General features: G+C 44.9%; 1 protein-coding gene across 5 annotated transcripts; it reads left to right on the top strand.

Moving 5' to 3' along the window:
* The first annotated feature begins 628 nt into the window (after nt 1-628).
* On the top strand, nt 629-16,760 carry nt5c3a (5'-nucleotidase, cytosolic IIIA). 5 transcript variants are annotated; one of them, XM_035432522.1, is made up of 10 exons: nt 726-860; nt 1,506-1,577; nt 12,202-12,300; nt 12,533-12,602; nt 12,997-13,043; nt 13,447-13,532; nt 13,876-13,965; nt 14,173-14,335; nt 15,283-15,483; nt 15,621-16,760. In XM_035432522.1, exons 3-10 carry the CDS (start codon nt 12,202-12,204, stop codon nt 15,720-15,722), a joined length of 858 nt encoding a protein of 285 aa, XP_035288413.1. In that variant the 5' UTR covers nt 726-860; nt 1,506-1,577; the 3' UTR covers nt 15,723-16,760. The 5 variants fall into 5 exon arrangements, with proteins under 5 accessions (XP_035288379.1, XP_035288413.1, XP_035288395.1 ...); XM_035432488.1 differs by lacking the exon at nt 1,506-1,577 and having other exon boundaries at nt 629-860; XM_035432504.1 differs by lacking the exons at nt 726-860; nt 1,506-1,577 and adding an exon at nt 9,112-9,186 and having other exon boundaries at nt 12,200-12,300.
* Nucleotides 16,761-17,476: the final 716 nt, after the last annotated feature.

Consider the following 17,476-nt stretch of genomic DNA (forward strand, 5'->3'; position numbering starts at 1 on the left):
GGGTGTCGGTGTATTGTAATACATTTGCGGAGTATCTTATCACTTAAACATTTTGCTCTTATGTGTGTTCAGAATAAACAGAAACATCTTTGATAACGAGCGTAAAATAATCTACTTGGTCTGTGTCGAATTGTCGATTTTTTTTTTTCAACCAGCATTCCTGAGCATGTTAGAAAGTAAACACGTCATCAGCAGAGACGTATTCGTAAATTCGCTCATATATTGGGTAATGAAATGTACTGCCTTTGGTTTGGGAACTAGCTAGAATTGTTGTACGTGCTACTTCCAGAGACTGGTTACTTCTAACGGTCAATGTGTGTTATTTTACCGTCGTTGCTAAGTTAGCCACAGCTATCCAACTACCGGTAGTAGTGTTGGCGCGGAACTGCCTCTATTGTTTGGACGCGTTTCCATGGCGGTAGACGATACCATTTAGATCAGAAATAAGTAACAAATGCAAGTGATTCATATGATTTATAAAGGCGTGAACCACATGAGTTAACCTCACATAATCAGTACTGAATGATTCAAAGACTACTGAACAATTTAGTCTCACTGTCTTCATAAACGTTTCTTTTAAGAATTCAATATTCAATTTTCGACTCATTGGTAGCAGCTTCCGAGGACGTAGTTCATGACAGGGTTAGTAGAAGGAGGGACCATGTTGACCTAAGTGGCCGCATTGCTAGTTGTGCTTGTAGCAATCCCTGGGAAAAGGAAAGATGGATAAAACCGCCGTAGTGAAGGCTGGGGCCGTGGCCAGCGCCAGCGTGTGTGCCCTTTTCGGCGGAGTTGTACTAGCGCAGTACATATTTACAAAGAAAAAGAGAGCGGGTAGGAAAACCAAGATAATTGAAATGGTGAGTTTCACGTGCTGTCTCGTGCGCATATCGTACTGTAGTCGCGCGGACAAAAATAGCAACCGCCAATATAGAGGTCACGGTGTGTAGCTAGCTAACACAAAAGGAATTCACGCGAAGTGACGTGTAGTATGAAAGTGAACTTTGTTCGAAGCTGGACTGTGCTAATTTTTTAATTTTAAAATTTACTGGTGTTGACCGCTGTGTGTGACCGGGTACCTAGCTAGATAGCTACCAAGCTATGCCAACCTTCCGGTTTGGGCTCACTTAGTTTGCCAGTACTGTTAGTCTAGTCTAGTACGATACGATGTCGCAGCTTGCCAGTTTGATCGTCTACTGTTATGATTTAGACACGGTATGCAGATTCCGTTGTTTATTTGCTTACCATGCGGACGCTTGCACGTTTTTATTCTAGTACAAGTTCACAGCCTGTACAGCTAGCGTTAGCCATAAATTACTTATGTTCTCTTATGACATCATTTGTTAATCGCTCGTCATTTTGCAAACATTGCGAGCTCCAGCTGAAGCTACAGTTAGCGCAGATCTACAGCTAACGTTAGTTATGGTCGGCTGAGCAATGTCAAAACGATTGTTGATAAGTAGAATAATCCTTGCTAAATGCTGAAGTGGGTATATCTGTCACAGGCAGGCAACGCACTGAACATTTTACGTCACCTGACGTCATCAGTAGCGTAGTGACGGAGGCTCGGCAGCAAGGTAATACATCCACATCTTTTTTTTTTTTTTTTTAGATTGCACGCTATGTACAACTCCTTTGACTATAGAGCATTTGACCAAAATAATGTACAAAACGTGTTCCCGATTTGCATTTTATCATTTGCGAGATCGAGCTCTTATGAAATGCTTGAGAATTCGTATTTTCAGGAAACCTGATTTTAAAAATAAATAACCTTTATAATATGTTAGCTGGCTATAGACCTTCTTGCTATTCAAGTTGATAGTAGCTACATGTGTATTCTACATTATATCATTATTTGCAAATATATAGAATACACCGCTTTATATATATATTTTATTATTTACTCTATCACAACCATTTAGTATCTGTTTTGAGTGGCTATATCATTTCTATTGTTCTGTTGTAACCAGGGCTTTATGAGAGTGGTGCTGAGGTGGCTGTCATACATGGGCTGAAGGGAAAATTTACAAGGTGGTGTTGCAAATTTCCAAAGTGGCGCAGCATCATAGTTACAGTTTGCAGAAAACGATTTGCACGAACGATTATATACAAATAAACGGCCACTAGGGGGCGGTCAAATACAAGATTTTTTAAAAATAACAGCACCGGCTGCTAGGCTCATACTAGAAATGTCGACACTGCGGACTAAGGAAATTGTGCTATTTAGCGGGCTTGATTTGAACAGTTCAGACATTTTGATGCGGTGCTATTGCATATTAAAACACATTTTACTGTTTTTGTTGTTTCAATCCTCACATACTTTTGCTCTGAAAGTGAATTTGGCCTGCCTGTGCCAAAAAAAACAACAACAACTTTAGTCGTTTAGCTGGCTGTAAAGGACTCACTCAATGACCAGGGTATCATTTTCGGGAATAAGTTAGATGTATTCACCCGCTGTCCCTCCTAACAGCTCATTATCGAGTGGGTGCTGAACATAGCTGTTAATAGTGTAGAAATCCAGTACTGCCAGGTTAAAACTGGAACTTCTAGACAATCTGCAAAAAGAAAAGCAGTCTGGCTGCACAGATCAGTGTGCTGTGTCCTCCTGTGCAAGTATTGGCCTGTATTTATTTGCACAAACCTGGTATGGAGCAGGTATACAGTTTTATTAGCACGCTGAGTAAGTACAGAGGTATGTGTAGTGTAAGCCTATTTCAGTCCCGTAATGTTTGTTATAAAATGCAGACCTGGACATTTCACTTTGTTTTACTCTTCCCTGAACAGAGATGGTATGCACTACATGGCCAAAAGTACACCTGGCATCCAACATCTCATCCACAATTCTGGGCACTAATATGGAGTTGGTCCACCCTTCGTTGCTATATCAACTGGCACGCTTCTGGGAAGGCTTTATACTAGATGTTGGAGCATTGCTGCCGGGATTTGCTTCCATTCCGCCAGAGGAGCATTAGTGAGGTCTGGCACTGATTGGGCGTTTAGACCTGGCTCGCATTTGGCTTTCTAATTGATCCCAGAAGTGTTGGATGGGGTTGAGGTCAGGGCTCTCTGCAGGCCGGTCATGTTCTTCCACATTGTTCTCGAAATAAATATTTATATATGGACCTCGCTGTGTGTGAGGAAAACGGGAAAGGGCCTTCCCAAAACTGTTGGGGAAGCACAGAATTGTCTAGAAAATGATTGTGTGCTGTAGCATTAAGATTTACCTTCACTGGAACTAAGGGGCCTAGCCCAAACCATGAAAACCAGCCCCAGACCTAGGGGTGTCCAGATACTTTTGGTCATATGGCGTATCTTCTGCAGTTATTACATCAGAGGTGTACCTTCATGTGCAGCAGGTGCCTGGCTGACCAACGGTGGCTTGGCGCTGAGGCGGGCACAGTGCCACTGTATGATATCCCAGCTCTCTGCGCTCGTCGCTGTGGTAACGCTGTGTTTATCTGGGGGAGCCTCCCAGCAGTACCACTGCACCGATAATTATATTTAAAAAAGAGGAAAAGCAAGAAGCACCATTGGCATATGTTCTGCACAATGATCTGAGAAACGCCCTGGTGCATCTGCTGTCTTATTTCTTTATTTTTTGCCCGGTGACTCATTCGAGGGTCCTGTTATGCAGAATCTGTCTAGCCATAGCATTTCGTTTGTGTGCATTGCTAAGTCATGTTAAGGTCAGGTTCTGTGGCAGCCTAGCAACAGCCTCGCCCTTAACTGTACTTATCTGTGTAGTGTAGGGCCTCAACAACCTTTATCTTTATGAAGACCCGGCAGTCCTCAGTTCCTTCCTGTCTGTGATAACTGATTGTGTTCTCGTAAAATGGCACTGTAGTCAGGACTGGAACGTGTTCAATTTAGATTAGCCAGACTAAGATTTAAACATACAGGAATTAGACTCTGGACCAAGGGCTGGATGCCCACATCCAAAAACCAAAAAATGGGTTCATGGGCAACTCACCAGACTCATGGAAGGTATTTCCATGAGTTTAAATGTCCCTCAGAGCACCCACTGTTGCTTGGTGACAGGGAAGTTTGCATAGGAACGGCTTCTGATTGGAGGAGAGTGTTGAAAGGCATGGGGGATAGGCAGCTTAGCAGGATGAAATGTGGTTGTTCCTCTTGCTTTTTTCCCCACAATATTTGACTTTACGTAACACTGCATACTAATAAACACTGGCTTTGCCACACATTCTGAGTCTAAGAAAATGACACTGGCATTCACATTCTAATCGTGTTTCATCTATCCTTGGCTTTTGTATGTGACACAAGGGGCTTCACTGTATGTGCACAAATAACTTTTAGGAAGAGATGTGAACCAAGCTTTGCACTCAGTGCAATGCCTTTTCCTGTCTACAGGTGCTTAATAAAATCATTAGACTCAGATTCAGCTACAAAGCAGTTTGTTAAAACTGATTAGCTCAGTAAATTGGCATCTGATACAGTTATGTACAGTTTCATACACCACAATTAACATGTTAACCTTAGCATTAATCTAAGGGATAGAAACATCACCATATAACATAATTATTTCTTAGTAAGCCATATCTCATCTTACTAATGTCAGTGAACTGGCGCTCACAGTCCTCCCCAGTACCTCATAGTTTATACCTTAAATATTGGTTGAAAAGTAGGAACTAGGATGCGAGAAACTCTCATTGGCTGTTGCCGGACGGTAAACTGTGGGAAAAAAAAAGATAATCCGCAGAAAACCTTTCTCTGGCAGCTTTTGTTGCCCAGTTTCTCGGGTCGCTGGCCATCGCTCAGCTTCATAGAAATGGGACTCATTCAAGTTCCGGCAATAGGTTAGCCGAATGTGTGAACAGGGATTACTCTGCACAAGGGTCAGGTGAGCGGACACACTGACCCAAGGATAAGGGTTTGTGTTTAGATTGCGAGCAGGAGTCAGCAGGTCTGGGTATAAGTACAACAATGAAGAGACGCGGTCATGAAGTTCAAATACGCTCAGTACTAATGTAGTAACACCAACCAGTCAGACCTTGAAGCAGCAGTGAGATTTCACCACAAGAACGATGACAAAGGCCAGGCAAAGCTGAAATTCAGTACGTTCAAATATACTGAAATGTCATTGTGTATTAACACACGTTCCAATTCTAACACAAAGAAATATAGAAACCCTAGTTTTGTCCATTTAGGTCAACACTGTAAAAAACATGCATTTTGCAGCTGTTGTTTTCCCTAATGCATGCAGTTGCACAGCATTAGAGTAATTCTGCATGGGAAAAATCCAGAATTACGTACTTCTGGAAAATGTTTCACTGTCCCTGCCTGTTCATACAGTGGCTTCCTTAAATTTAACTGTTAAAAACAGCAAAAAGGAAACCGGAATACGCCAGAAATGGCAAATATCCAGTCCCCAATTGTTCAGATGTGGGGCTGGTCTTGTGGATGATGAGGTTAGCGATGCAATGCATGCATTGCTTGTGAGCGGATTGAATTACTTCAAACCTATTTAATACAAGTTTCACTGTTGGAGAGGAAGAAAAGAGGTCAGGGCCCATATCCATGATGCATCTCAGAGTAGGAGTGTTGATTTAGGGTCAGTATTCCTTTTCCATGTCATAGCCTCATTCATTATGGGCCTGATCCTGACTTGAGGAACTTGAGTGCTTTCTGTGCTCTCCCAGCTATGCTGAGCTCACACACTTCTGAGGTGCATGCTTCCTCGCTTCATCCATAAGTGCTTAACTTTGCAATTGGGTGATTAATGCTGCCTTAAACTGAATATGATTACATTACCTGGTCCTGACTCATGCCTAGAGTTGGAAAATGTGTGTTTGTCTGGAATTCTCATTCATTTGTTTCCTTATCCTTTATGAAAGCCCATTATTCAGTGCTACAAGGCTAGGCATTGGATTGGGCTATATATGATGCATTTGAAGGGGTTTTGTTTCTTACTCACCAAAATCCCCTTCCAAAACATTTTGGCTTGCAAGAAGCAACAGATCCAGACACACACTTAAATATAAACGTCAAACAAGACTAAAACGTTTCTGGCTTAAAGTCATGTTGCTAAACACGCAACTTACATGCAAAAACATGGATCATAGTCTGCAGGCACGCTTGCATTAAAAAAAATTTTTTTGCTGCGTTTAGTAGATGTTCTTTTTCCAAATGACATTTTTACGTAATAATTCATTTATACAGCTGGAGGTTTGCTAAAGTAATTCTCATTAAATACCTTTCTCAAGGGTATAATGGCCGTGCCTCAACTGGGAATTGAGCCTATAACCTTGGAGTTGCTGGCCAAGGTCCCGACCCATTGTGCTACACTGCTGCTCACCCACTGCTATGTTACTCAGGTAAATGACTATGCAGACCAAATGTAAAACAGGAAACCTTGTAACCTGATAGACAAATTTAGACTGAAAGCACATCCCCGTTCTGCAGACTCCTGCACCGTGTGCACTGGTGGCATTCTGTCTTCACACCTGTGAGCTGCTAGCTGCTCCTGGGCTCTGAGAATGCGTTTCTTTTGTCCCATGTTAAACAGGCAGCTCCTTATGGACCCGAACTCCAGGCAAGCACAAGTAAAATAGTGAGCATGTGAGCTTGGCATATTGAACACCCCCATTGCACCTGTCAGAAACATAACAAGCTTGTCCATTTCAACAGCCACTACCTGTTCAGCCTCAGTAAGTGATGAAGCTCCTCTTGTAATTAAACTCCAGCTACAGCCTTCGCTGACCCCCCCCCCCCCAAAGGCCACACATTGGTCACCAATCCCAAGGGGAGAGGCTTTGTCAGGGAGAGACAGGCTGGGTCTGAGTTACATTAAGTCCTATGGTTGCATAGCAACAAGAAAACGCCTTAAGATGATTGGAAGCTGCATGGGCACAACCCTGACCGCTGTGTTCTTAAGCCTGGATTCAATCAACAGGGTTTTAAAAATATTTTTTTATAAAGAGTTCATTTGCATGTATAGCTTCATGTTGGCCACCAAATTCATTGTTCTAAAAAAAAAACAAAAAAAAATAGGAAATAAATAAATAATGGAGAGTGTGGAGACCATACAGGTTGAAACCCAAGAGGATTTGTATTGAGTTAGAAATGGGACTCCTTCACATGAACTGGGCGTGTGCAAAAGGGGGATGGTTACATTTTTGTGTGTATTAAAGAAGCACATATGGGTAGGGAGTATTTCTAAGCTGAGTTTGTAAAGCAAAAAACTAGCATCCGAGTCGCTTCAGTTTATGTTTCAGTTCATTCATTTTCTAATAACACAAAATTTGTAGATTGTCGTGTCATTTCTCTGGAAACATGGCCCTTACGAGTGGAATATAGGCATTAGGTACTCGATATGACATTGCTTTAGTTTGCGTTACATTATTGTAGTCTGTTTTCTTAGAGAGAGACCTCATCCACAATGATTTGAATTGGCGATTTTACATTCTATGAGTGTGCTATTTACTAAGCCATTCAGATGAAGCTCTTTGCTCACGGTATCGCCAGCTGTGCTCTCTCCAGCATTGAAGCCTGTCTACTAGACTACTAGGGTTTCATATTTGCGTACTTCAGTCCGCACACAATAACAAGGCAGAATCTACTTTTTTATGTTTAATTAACATATTTAAATGTTTTATGATGTCGTAATCACATGACATTTTACTGCTGGAATTCATTCAGGTTAATTTGACAACAGGTCTTTCAGGGTTTTTTGGGCACTTGTTTTGCACTGTTACTGGCTCTGAGGGCATTAACGGTCTTCTGTTGTTTTTAATGGACCTGTCTGTATTCACATGCGAAGTGTGTGCACACTTTGGGTCTTTGTTTGTCTGTATCAGGAGGCTGACCTGGGTCCTGAGTGTTTGGGGGTTTGTTGCACACGATGTGCAGGACACTGTAATGGACCGCAGCGAGGGGGACTTAGCTGCAGCTCCCCTGGGGGACGTGCAGCTCCGCTGCTCTCGGGTCTAATCCTCCCCTCGCTCATGCCAATCACTCGCGTTTTATTCCATGCAGCGTTTCTGTCACCATACACTTCAAAAACAAAGCGGGGAAAAAAATTCAACCTCTATCATTTCTGTCCTTAGATCCTATGTGTTCATGTGTGCTTCTGCTAAAGCTAAAGATGGGGAATATATTGTATTACGGATATTGAATATTCAAGTATCAACGTTAAAAAAAGACATGATAGGTCTCATGCCTTTTCCTGTGTTAATGCAGATCTCATACACTCATACCCAGAATTCTTTAGGTTCTCATGATACCTCCAGGTGATATGAACAACATAATGGCTTCGAACAAAAATTCATGTTAAAATAAAAATTTCAGGTAAAAAATAATAGAAGAATTGGCTTTTATTTGTCGCAGTGGATGGTGAAGTGCGTGTGTGTGATGATATGTTCCAAAATGTACAATCCCTTGGGAAAAATATTCTCGTGCGGTTTTTAGACATGTAATATGTCTTGGTAATGTTTGTTTTTAACAGTCAGAGGAATAGGCTATTCATCTGACTGTTAAATGAATGAAAATGAAGGTAAGAACAGCGCTGTTTCGCTGAAGACCTCCTTTGTGCTGTGAGCTTCACAGCAGGTAACGAGCGCTGGAAACTCCAGAGCAACTGGTCCAGTTTTTCATTTTTCATACGCTTCACCTTTGACCTTTAGCATTCCAGGATGACATTAAGCGGCGTCTGAGCTCGCCAAGCCATTTGTGTGGTCAGCACTTGCTGGCCATTTACTGCCTCAGACACGATGATAAGCTGCGCGGGAATCGCCCCGGTGGATAGGCGTGTGCCGACCTTTGCCGCCGCTGATCGAGTCTGTGCCGTTTAAGGGCAGGGAAAAAACATCACTCTGACCGATGCCTTTACCCCACTCCGCCACTTTAATGGCTTTCATGCCTGACCATGCACAGTGGGAGGGGGTGTTTCCGCATGCTAGCGTGTATGCGTTTGTGTGTGTGAGTGTGTGTGTGTGTGAGAGGCTGACTGTGTGCATACCCGGTAGCCTGTTTGTCTTATATGCGTTTGACACCGGGCGTGTGTATGTTTTCGTGTCTGCTTGTTCATCTGTTTTGGGGAGGCGTGGCTTAGCGAGTCTATTCTTGGCCCGCCTCCCTGAGCAGCAGGGGCTATATAAGCTGGCTCCTGACTGAGGCAAATTTCCCCACTCCTGTTGTACACAGCCCTGTCAAGACCAGAGAGAGAGAGAGAGAGAGAGAGGTAAGCCTGTGTGTGTGCGTGTGTGCGTGTGTGTGTGTGTGTGTGTGTGTGCGAGAGTGAGAGGGAGAGAGAGAGGGAAAGAGAGAGAATGAGAGGAAGAGAGAAGGAGAGGGGGAAAGTGAAAGATCCTGTGTGTTTTTCTCCTTGGTTGTTCTCTGCTCGTCTGTTAATGGTGTTTTGTGCACTGTCTTTTGAGATTAAAATTATCGGTATGATCTGTTTGTTTTCCTCTTCCTGCCATAAATGCTTATATTTTTAAATACTGCAGATCCAGAACACAGTAGGCTATTACTTTTGATTCAGCAGATAATCAATAAAATTAATAAATAATTTAAACAAATGCTTTTTATAGCTCTATATTTTTTATATCTCTTTATAGTGTGCGTGCGTGCGTGCGTGCGTGCAGGTGTGTATGTGTGTATGTATACACGTGCATTGGGGTTGTAATGTTATAGAGTCCTCTATTGTCTATTACAGCTGAGCACACACACACAGCTGCCATTAGCTTTTCTAAGCAGCCTCGAACAGTTATTTAAATATGCCCCTGCTCATATTTCTGTTCTAATATATGTGTAGAAGTTAAGTGCACTGTAAGGGTTTTTTGTTTGTTCCATGTATGTTTCTCCACCCACAGGTTCTGTCAGGGGTGTAGAGTATCAGGTGGAGGGGTGTTGGTGTTGGGGGGGGGGGGGGGGGGGGGGGGGGGGGGGGGGGGGGGGGGGGGGGGGGGAGGAGGAGGAGGAGGAGGAGGAGGAGGGGGGGGGTGATGGGGTAGTCCTTGTCCATACACTCACCGCCTCAGCACTTTAGGGAAATGAAATCCAGTTATGCAACAGAGCACTGGGGCTGGTAATTATGTAAAAGCAGTGGGCTCAATGCCCTGCCTCAGCCAGTGGCCCCGCTGCCCCCCGGGCACTTCGGGCCCTGATTGGTCAGTCCTGGGCTATGTGGATTGGAGGAGACGGATGGGATGTCCAGGCTGGCGGTGCTGGGTGGCATTGGAAGCAGGAAGCCTCACCTCTGCGTGCGTGCAGGGCATACCCTCAGTGCATTCCTCAGCCACACGCCCCAGCCTAAGCTGTTTCATTAATAACCCCCCTGCAGACACACATGCACGTGTGCATGCATGTACACATGTATATGCACGCGCACACACACCCACACACACACATATGCATATGCACATGCACACGGATACACACGCGTACACATGCATGCTCACATGTATATACACACATGCACACACTTGCACACATGCATGCACACACACACACACACACACCCGCAATAATCCGTGTGGTGTGTTTTCTTTTTTTTTTGCAGTGCACCCCTTCTCGGTTACACATTACCTAACAACCCCCCCCCACCCCCGAGTGTGGAGAGTGTACTGGGTGAAACCCAAGAGGATTTGTATTTATTTCGAAATGGGGACTCATTCACATGAACTGTGTGTGCGCATATGGGAGCTGGTTATATTTTTGTGTATATTAAAGAAGCACATATGTGTTTGTGGGAAGTTTGGCAAATTATTTGTGTGCAGTGAACAGGCATTTCTGTGTGCGTGTGTGCCTGTGTGCGTGTGTGAGTGTGTGCCTGTGTGTGCGTGTGCCTGTGTGTGCGTGTATGTGCTTGTTCAGACCTTTTTTTGTTGTTGTCTGGTGTTCAATCCACTGGCATCTGGCCCCTTTCCCACTGGTATCAGGCCCCTTTCCTGGAGTACAGACCTGGAAAGAGACTGTACTTTATGCACAATCATGCATTGAGACCATGCGACTGTACAGTGTGACCGTGTGATCATGTGACCTTGGGTTGACAAGGCTGTGGCGCCATCAGGAACACCACAGTCTCAGTTGCCACGGGTCAGGACCGGAGATTTTGTGGGAGCGTGGGGTAAATATATAAATCAGCGCTGGGTGACAGCATGCGGGTGGGTGGGGGGGGGGGGTGATTTGACAGGAAAGGTCACAGGTTTAGTCTCTCAGTGATCCTATCCACAGCCAGCTTGCTCCCAGGAATAGATCTGCCCCGCGCTGGACAGGACTCGCACTGGGGGGTGCTGGGTTCGGGGGTGCTGATTGACCACAATTTATGGCCTCCCTGCAGAGATGCCTGATCCTCTCAAGTACGTCAAACCACCATCTCCGATCCTCCCAGCTCAGTTTGCTCCCGGCGCACGTGACCTGCCCGCGGCAGTTCTGTATCATTTCTTCGTATTCTGGCGTTGCCGGAACATTCCCAGCGACGTCGCGCGAGGGCGTTCTGCCAGCCTGGCCTGAAGTGCCCCCCGTTTGCCCCCGCCGGCGCAGTGTGCGGTTCTGTTTGTTTCTTACGCCCCGGCGCGGGCGAGCGTGGCGGGCGGGCGTGGCTACCCTTCCCCCCTGCGAGGAGCTGCTCGGCGCTCGCGCTCTGCTACGTAAGAGGCTCGGGGGCGGGGGGTCCCGCCCGCAGGCGCCCAGCTGAATAAGGGGGCCGGTTGTTTTGGCTGGTATCTGGTTTCCAGCCCCCGGCCCGTCTCATCTGCCTCCGTAAGGGGAAGGAACGCCGCCAGCCTCCTCCCGTTTCCCTCCTCACATACGCAGGTGGGGGGTGGCTGTTTGTATTTGGGTTTTGGAGGGGGTGGGTACAGAAGGGTTGTTGGGTTGGACCGGGTCAGAGGAGCAGATTTCAGGTTATTGAGGCCAAAGGGGAGGAGCCAGGCTTTACCTCACGGCTGTGTCTTGCCAAAACCTGTCAGCGACGTGCTGTTGGCACACTCGGTTACTGCAGTAATGCAGTTGCACTCCGTATTCTGTGGTGATAATGTTTTATCATCCAGAACTGCTGCTAAATTATTGATACTGCCGTTGAGAGCTGCCATAGAAATGGCTGACACACTGGACCTAACACTTCGGTTCTATTAGCAAACCGTTTTGAGTCAATTCCCTAACCAAGAGCAAAAGGCTCATGCAGTAACCAGGCTCTGTGTGGACTCACTGTCTCTCTGTCTCTCTCTTTGTTGTTGTTAGATGCCGGAGTTTGAGAAGAACACAGTGCACATCAAGGACCCTGAACGGGTGGAGGAGGTCATATGCAGCCTTATCAAGGGTGGGGGTGCCAAGCTCCAGGTATGAAAACAGGTGTACATTACAGACGAATTCTAGAACAGTCTGGTTTTTTTCTCTCCACATAGCAGCTGGGATTAGGTTCAGGGTTGTGGAAACTGACCCTAGAACAGTCGTAGAGTGCCGTAAGGCCTCCGGTGCCTTGGCAAGTAGCACCTGCCTGTGCCTGAAGTGCTGTGGCGCCCTCTGGTGGTGGAATGCCTCTTGCTCAAACTGGCGTGCTGTTTTTTTGCAGATCATCACTGACTTTGACATGACATTAAGCAGGTTTGCCAACAATGGCAAACGGTCCCCTACCTGCCACAGTGAGTAAAATGTTTGGATTCAAATAATGTAATGTAATAATAATAATACATTAGTGTTGCATGATATAATTATGGCAGGGAGAAACACAATAAATTGACTAAAATTGAATTAGAAATATCCTGCTAAAATAAAAATGTGCAATGGTGAACGTGTAGAGTCTGATTGCATACATCATGCATTACAGGTGACAATGAGAGAGAAGTTGACTTGCACTGAGCACTTTGAGGTTTTATTAAATTAGAAGTTTGTAACAGTCTTCCAGATGAGGTGAATCACATCGTGGAATGTAGTTAATTATTCAGTCATTTACCACAATGTGGTATTATTAGCTGTATGCATATGAACAGGATTGTACTACTTCTTCGAGCCAAATTGTCTCTTTCTCTTGCCCAGACATCATCGACAACTGCAAGCTTATCACAGAAGACTGCAGGAAGAAGGTGCGGAATAATCAATTCTTTATTTTTTCCCTTTCTATTTTTTAAACACGAATGCTCGACTGGGGTTCAGCTTTATAATCAAAATGTCCAAAATGGCCAAGCAGGGAAAAGTGAGCCCTTCAATCACATCTCAACAAGCTTGGACACCATAGACCTACTTTGATATTATGTGCAGTGCACATGGGTTATTTGACTGAAATTATTTCACAGAGTGAAATGTAGACTGGTGAGTGCGTGAGTGAGTGTGAGTGTGGGCTCCATATTGTTAACATTAAGAATTCTATCTGTCTCGTGATGAAACATGAATAATTCATGAATAATCATAGACTGTTATGTAACAGTGAGAATGATTACTGTAGAGAATCTGAGGGGACACTCACACACCCCCCTCACCCCACCCCAGCTCCTGCAGCTGAAGGAGAAGTACTACCCAATTGAGATCGACCCCAACCTCACCATGGAGGAGAAGTACCCCTTTATGGTGGAGTGGTGAGTAATCGCACACAGATACACACAGAAACATACACAGACGTACGCGCACAAGCAGTGTCACACAGACACACAAGTTAGCATTGTCTTTCGCTCATACACACTAGTGTGCCATCTAACACAGACACACCACAGGCGAAAAGACACACACACATGCGCAAACAAACACATGCACGCACATGCACACATGTAGATACACACACACACACACACACACCCATGAATCATTAAGCGAGTGTTGAGGCGGGGAGTGAGAGGCAGTTTGCTGCTCAGAGTGGGTGATAAGTGCAGCCCACGCTGCTCGAAGGCTCCTGAGGCTGACTCACTCCTGTGCTGCCCACAGGTATTTCAAGTCACACACGTTACTGGTGGAGCAGAGGCTACAGAGGGAGAAGCTTCCGGAGGTGGTGCGGGAGTCTGATGTGGGCCTGAGGTACGATTTCAGGGGGTCCTTACTCTTCTCGGATCAGTCATCACACCCACCGACTTAAGAGAGTTCAGATATTTATGAAATGTATAACCTTAGAATCAAACGTGAATGATTTGTTCTTTCTCTCGACACAAATATGGATTACCTGACTGTAATATCTGCTGTACGTGTGTGTGTGTGTGTGTGTGCGCACGTGCGCGTGTGTCACAGGGAAGGCTACGAGCAGTTCTTCGACAGGCTGCAGGAGCACAACGTGCCCGTCTTCATCTTCTCCGCCGGACTGGGCGACGTTCTGGAGGAGATCATCCGGCAGGCGGGGGTCTACCACCCCAACGTCAAGGTGGTTTCCAACTTCATGGACTTCGACGAGAACGTGAGTCCCCCACACGCGCCCCTCGTTCATCCACACAGAACGCACCAAACTGATCTTTTACAGTGGAGGAGCCAAGGTTATGTCTTGGATTATTTACAACCATATGAAGTTGATATCACAATAAATTGAAATATGGTTGGATTTGGATTTGGATTTTAAGCATCCCTTTGGACGGGGGGGCGGGGTCAGTAACATCGTCCCACCCGAGGCTTCCTAGTGTTATTGCATTAAATTACTTTACAGGGGTTTAGCAGACTTTATTACCCAGAGCGACTTACAACAACATGTACACATAATCCATTTATGCAGCTGGATATATACTGAAGCAATGCTTTGTTTGCTCAAGGGTACAACGGCTGTCCTACCTGGGAATCGAACCTGAGACATTTAGGTTACAAGACAAGTTCCTTACCCTTTATACTACACTGCCGCCCGTATTGTAGTGTCCTCACTACAAATAAAATGTGCAGTATTTCCCAATTAAATTGTTTGTTCACTTGAGCTCACATGCTGACACTAGTGCAAAATCAAGAAGTACCCAGGTGTTCATTAGGGCCTGCTGTTAAGCTTGTTTGACTGCTGTACTCTCTAGCACTGAAGAATGTCTCAAGTCCAAATGTCTGTGGACCTTGGTTTTTTAACTTTGTTTTAAGTGCTTATGACTGGAGAGCTGGTGCAACGCTGTTGTCTAACGCTGTCTAATGTTGAACAGCGTCAAGGTTAAGGGGGGGCACCCATATTGCTGGCAGTAGCTGAGTCAGATATTCATATTTATTTCACTCCACGGCAAAACACAACCCGATTGGTTCAGATTGAGAAGACATTTATATTGACATCATAGCTCACACGCGCATGACTGAAGTAAACCCAGGATTGTTCAGGGCTGCTCTTTAGGGCTCCCATACCTGCCAGAATTAACAGAAGGCGCTCTGCGTCTTCCTCCACAGGGAGTGCTGCGGGGGTTCAAAGGGGATCTGATCCACGTCTACAACAAGCACGACGGAGCCCTGAGGAACACCGAGTACTTCAAGCAGCTGAAGGAGAACTGCAACATAGTGCTGCTGGGGGACTCCCTGGGGGACCTCACCATGGCCGACGGGGTGCCCAACGTGGAGAACATCCTCAAGATCGGCTTCCTGAACGACAAGGTGCGCTGCCCCCTCCCACCCCCCCCCCCCACCCCCCACCAGTTCCCCAATGCGCTCTCTGTATCTGTGATCCAATCGTGTGCGCTCGTCTGCATGACCGCTGAGTGAGTGCCTGTCTGTTTTGTCTTGGGGCCCAGGTGGAGGAGCGCTTGGAGAAATATATGGACTCTTACGACATTGTCTTGGTGAAAGACGAAACCCTGGAAGTGCCCAACTCCATTCTGCAGAAGATTCTTTAACCCCCGACGCATCGCACCCTGACTGCCACCAGCTCCGTCACCGCCCGCCCCCCCCAGTCCCATGAACGCACTCCGGCCCCCGGCTCTTCCCCCCTCCCTGCCTTTTTAAAAGACGTTTGGTTTTCTGAATGAACTGTTTTAAAATGCACAGACTTGTCTGGTATTTGTAAGTTCGTCTGAATGTCCGTAACTCATTGTCCCTGCTCATCAAAACAACCAAAAAACGAAGAAAAAAAAAAAACTGTTCATGTGAACTTACATTCTTCAAATTTGCACATTATTATTATTATTCTTATTGGTACTATTATTATCGTTGTTAATAATTTTATTTTTTATATTTTAATGTGTTTTGGACATTTGTGGAACAGTGAAAGAGTGAGGTGTGTGTGCAGACATTCACCCCTCCCACTCCAGAGTCGGTGTGTGTCACGCTGACTTGTGTATGTGTATTACAGAAGGACGGCACAAAAGGTTCTGTAACGACCTTACTGTCCTGGGCCGGCCTGACAGACTGTATCCAACACGTAGTTTTAGGCCCCTCCTCAGTGTGCACCCAAGCTCACCTGATGTTCAGCACTGTGTTGATCAGGAGTTCACCTTGATCACACAGTACAGAAATGCAACCAGAGTGAAAGATGTAAGCCATAAATAAAATAAGAGACAACATGCATGCATAGCACAAGTTAAATAACCACTGTGTGGAAATATTCAGTTGCTGAATTCAAGCAAAACCGAAATGAATAATTTGGATCTAAAGTGCAAAGCTCTTTTCCCGTTCCTTCGATGTCAGGCAGTAGGCTGTATTTGGGGTCTATAGTTACCACTACCTCCTAAAGTATTACTTTTTATACTTTTTTGGTTATGTATCCATTGCGGTGTGTCTTGTCCATGTATTGGCTGATGGTGATGATGTCACAGAAACTAAACCTATTGGATCTCTGTGCTGTTGCCACTTGCATGTTGCCTTTTGTTAAATAATGAAATGATGTTTGGGGGGGAAGCCACAACAATAAAAACAGGCAATAACTACTGAAATGATTTTTGTCATTGTGTGTTTTGAGTTTTTGGATCTTAAGTGCAATCTATGAAATGAAATCTGTTCGATATTTGGTATATTGAGCATAAATTAAATGTTTAAAAAAGCTACACGTTTTAAAAGAAGAAATGCGGTGGCATCCAGCTGTTCATGATATTCATGATATGGTCTTGTGACTGTTTGCATGTGTTCTCAGCAATGTTTAAACTGCAGAGAAATAAGGCTTTATGTTATTTAAATTAGATTATTGTATCTCTAAATGAAATAGAAGCGCCCAAAACAACCTAGAAGTTTTAAAAAATGGTTTCACCATTTATACATGAGTGAGTAGACCATTGGTCAGTCAGCAGGCTGAATATTTCATATGCTCACTCCACAAGTTGGGCAATGGCTATAAAACCTAACGTAGCTGAGCCTGGTTATGCCATAATATGAAATCTGTGCTGATCTTCCATTCATAAGAAAACATGGTTGCAGTTTGAATTTGTGCTGTAATGTACAACAGGACAGTATAACATCAGCCGATATGGCCAGTCAATAATTGGTTATTGAAATCAGCCCATGGATCTTCCGTATTACTCACCCCAATATACTACGCACACTGTTTTAGTGCACATTGTTTCCAATAGGTGGCAGCAACGTACAAGAAAGTCTTTGCAAGAAAATAAAAATACCATCAGTCTGAGTACAACGTGGCATTCACATTTTTTTAAATACC

This window comes from Anguilla anguilla, chromosome 1, assembly GCF_013347855.1.
Source record: "Anguilla anguilla isolate fAngAng1 chromosome 1, fAngAng1.pri, whole genome shotgun sequence".
In the NCBI taxonomy this organism is placed as follows: domain Eukaryota; kingdom Metazoa; phylum Chordata; class Actinopteri; order Anguilliformes; family Anguillidae; genus Anguilla; species Anguilla anguilla.

Excerpts from the sequence above, each read along its gene's own strand:
- nt5c3a (XM_035432488.1), top strand. The coding sequence starts at position 723 with ATGGATAAAACCGCCGTAGTGAAGGCTGGGGCCGTGGCCAGCGCCAGC. Across the intron at positions 861-12,201 it reads AAACCAAGATAATTGAAATG|ATGCCGGAGTTTGAGAAGAA; the intron begins GTGAGTTTCACG and ends TGTTGTTGTTAG. Across the intron at positions 13,533-13,875 it reads TACCCCTTTATGGTGGAGTG|GTATTTCAAGTCACACACGT; the intron begins GTGAGTAATCGC and ends TGCTGCCCACAG.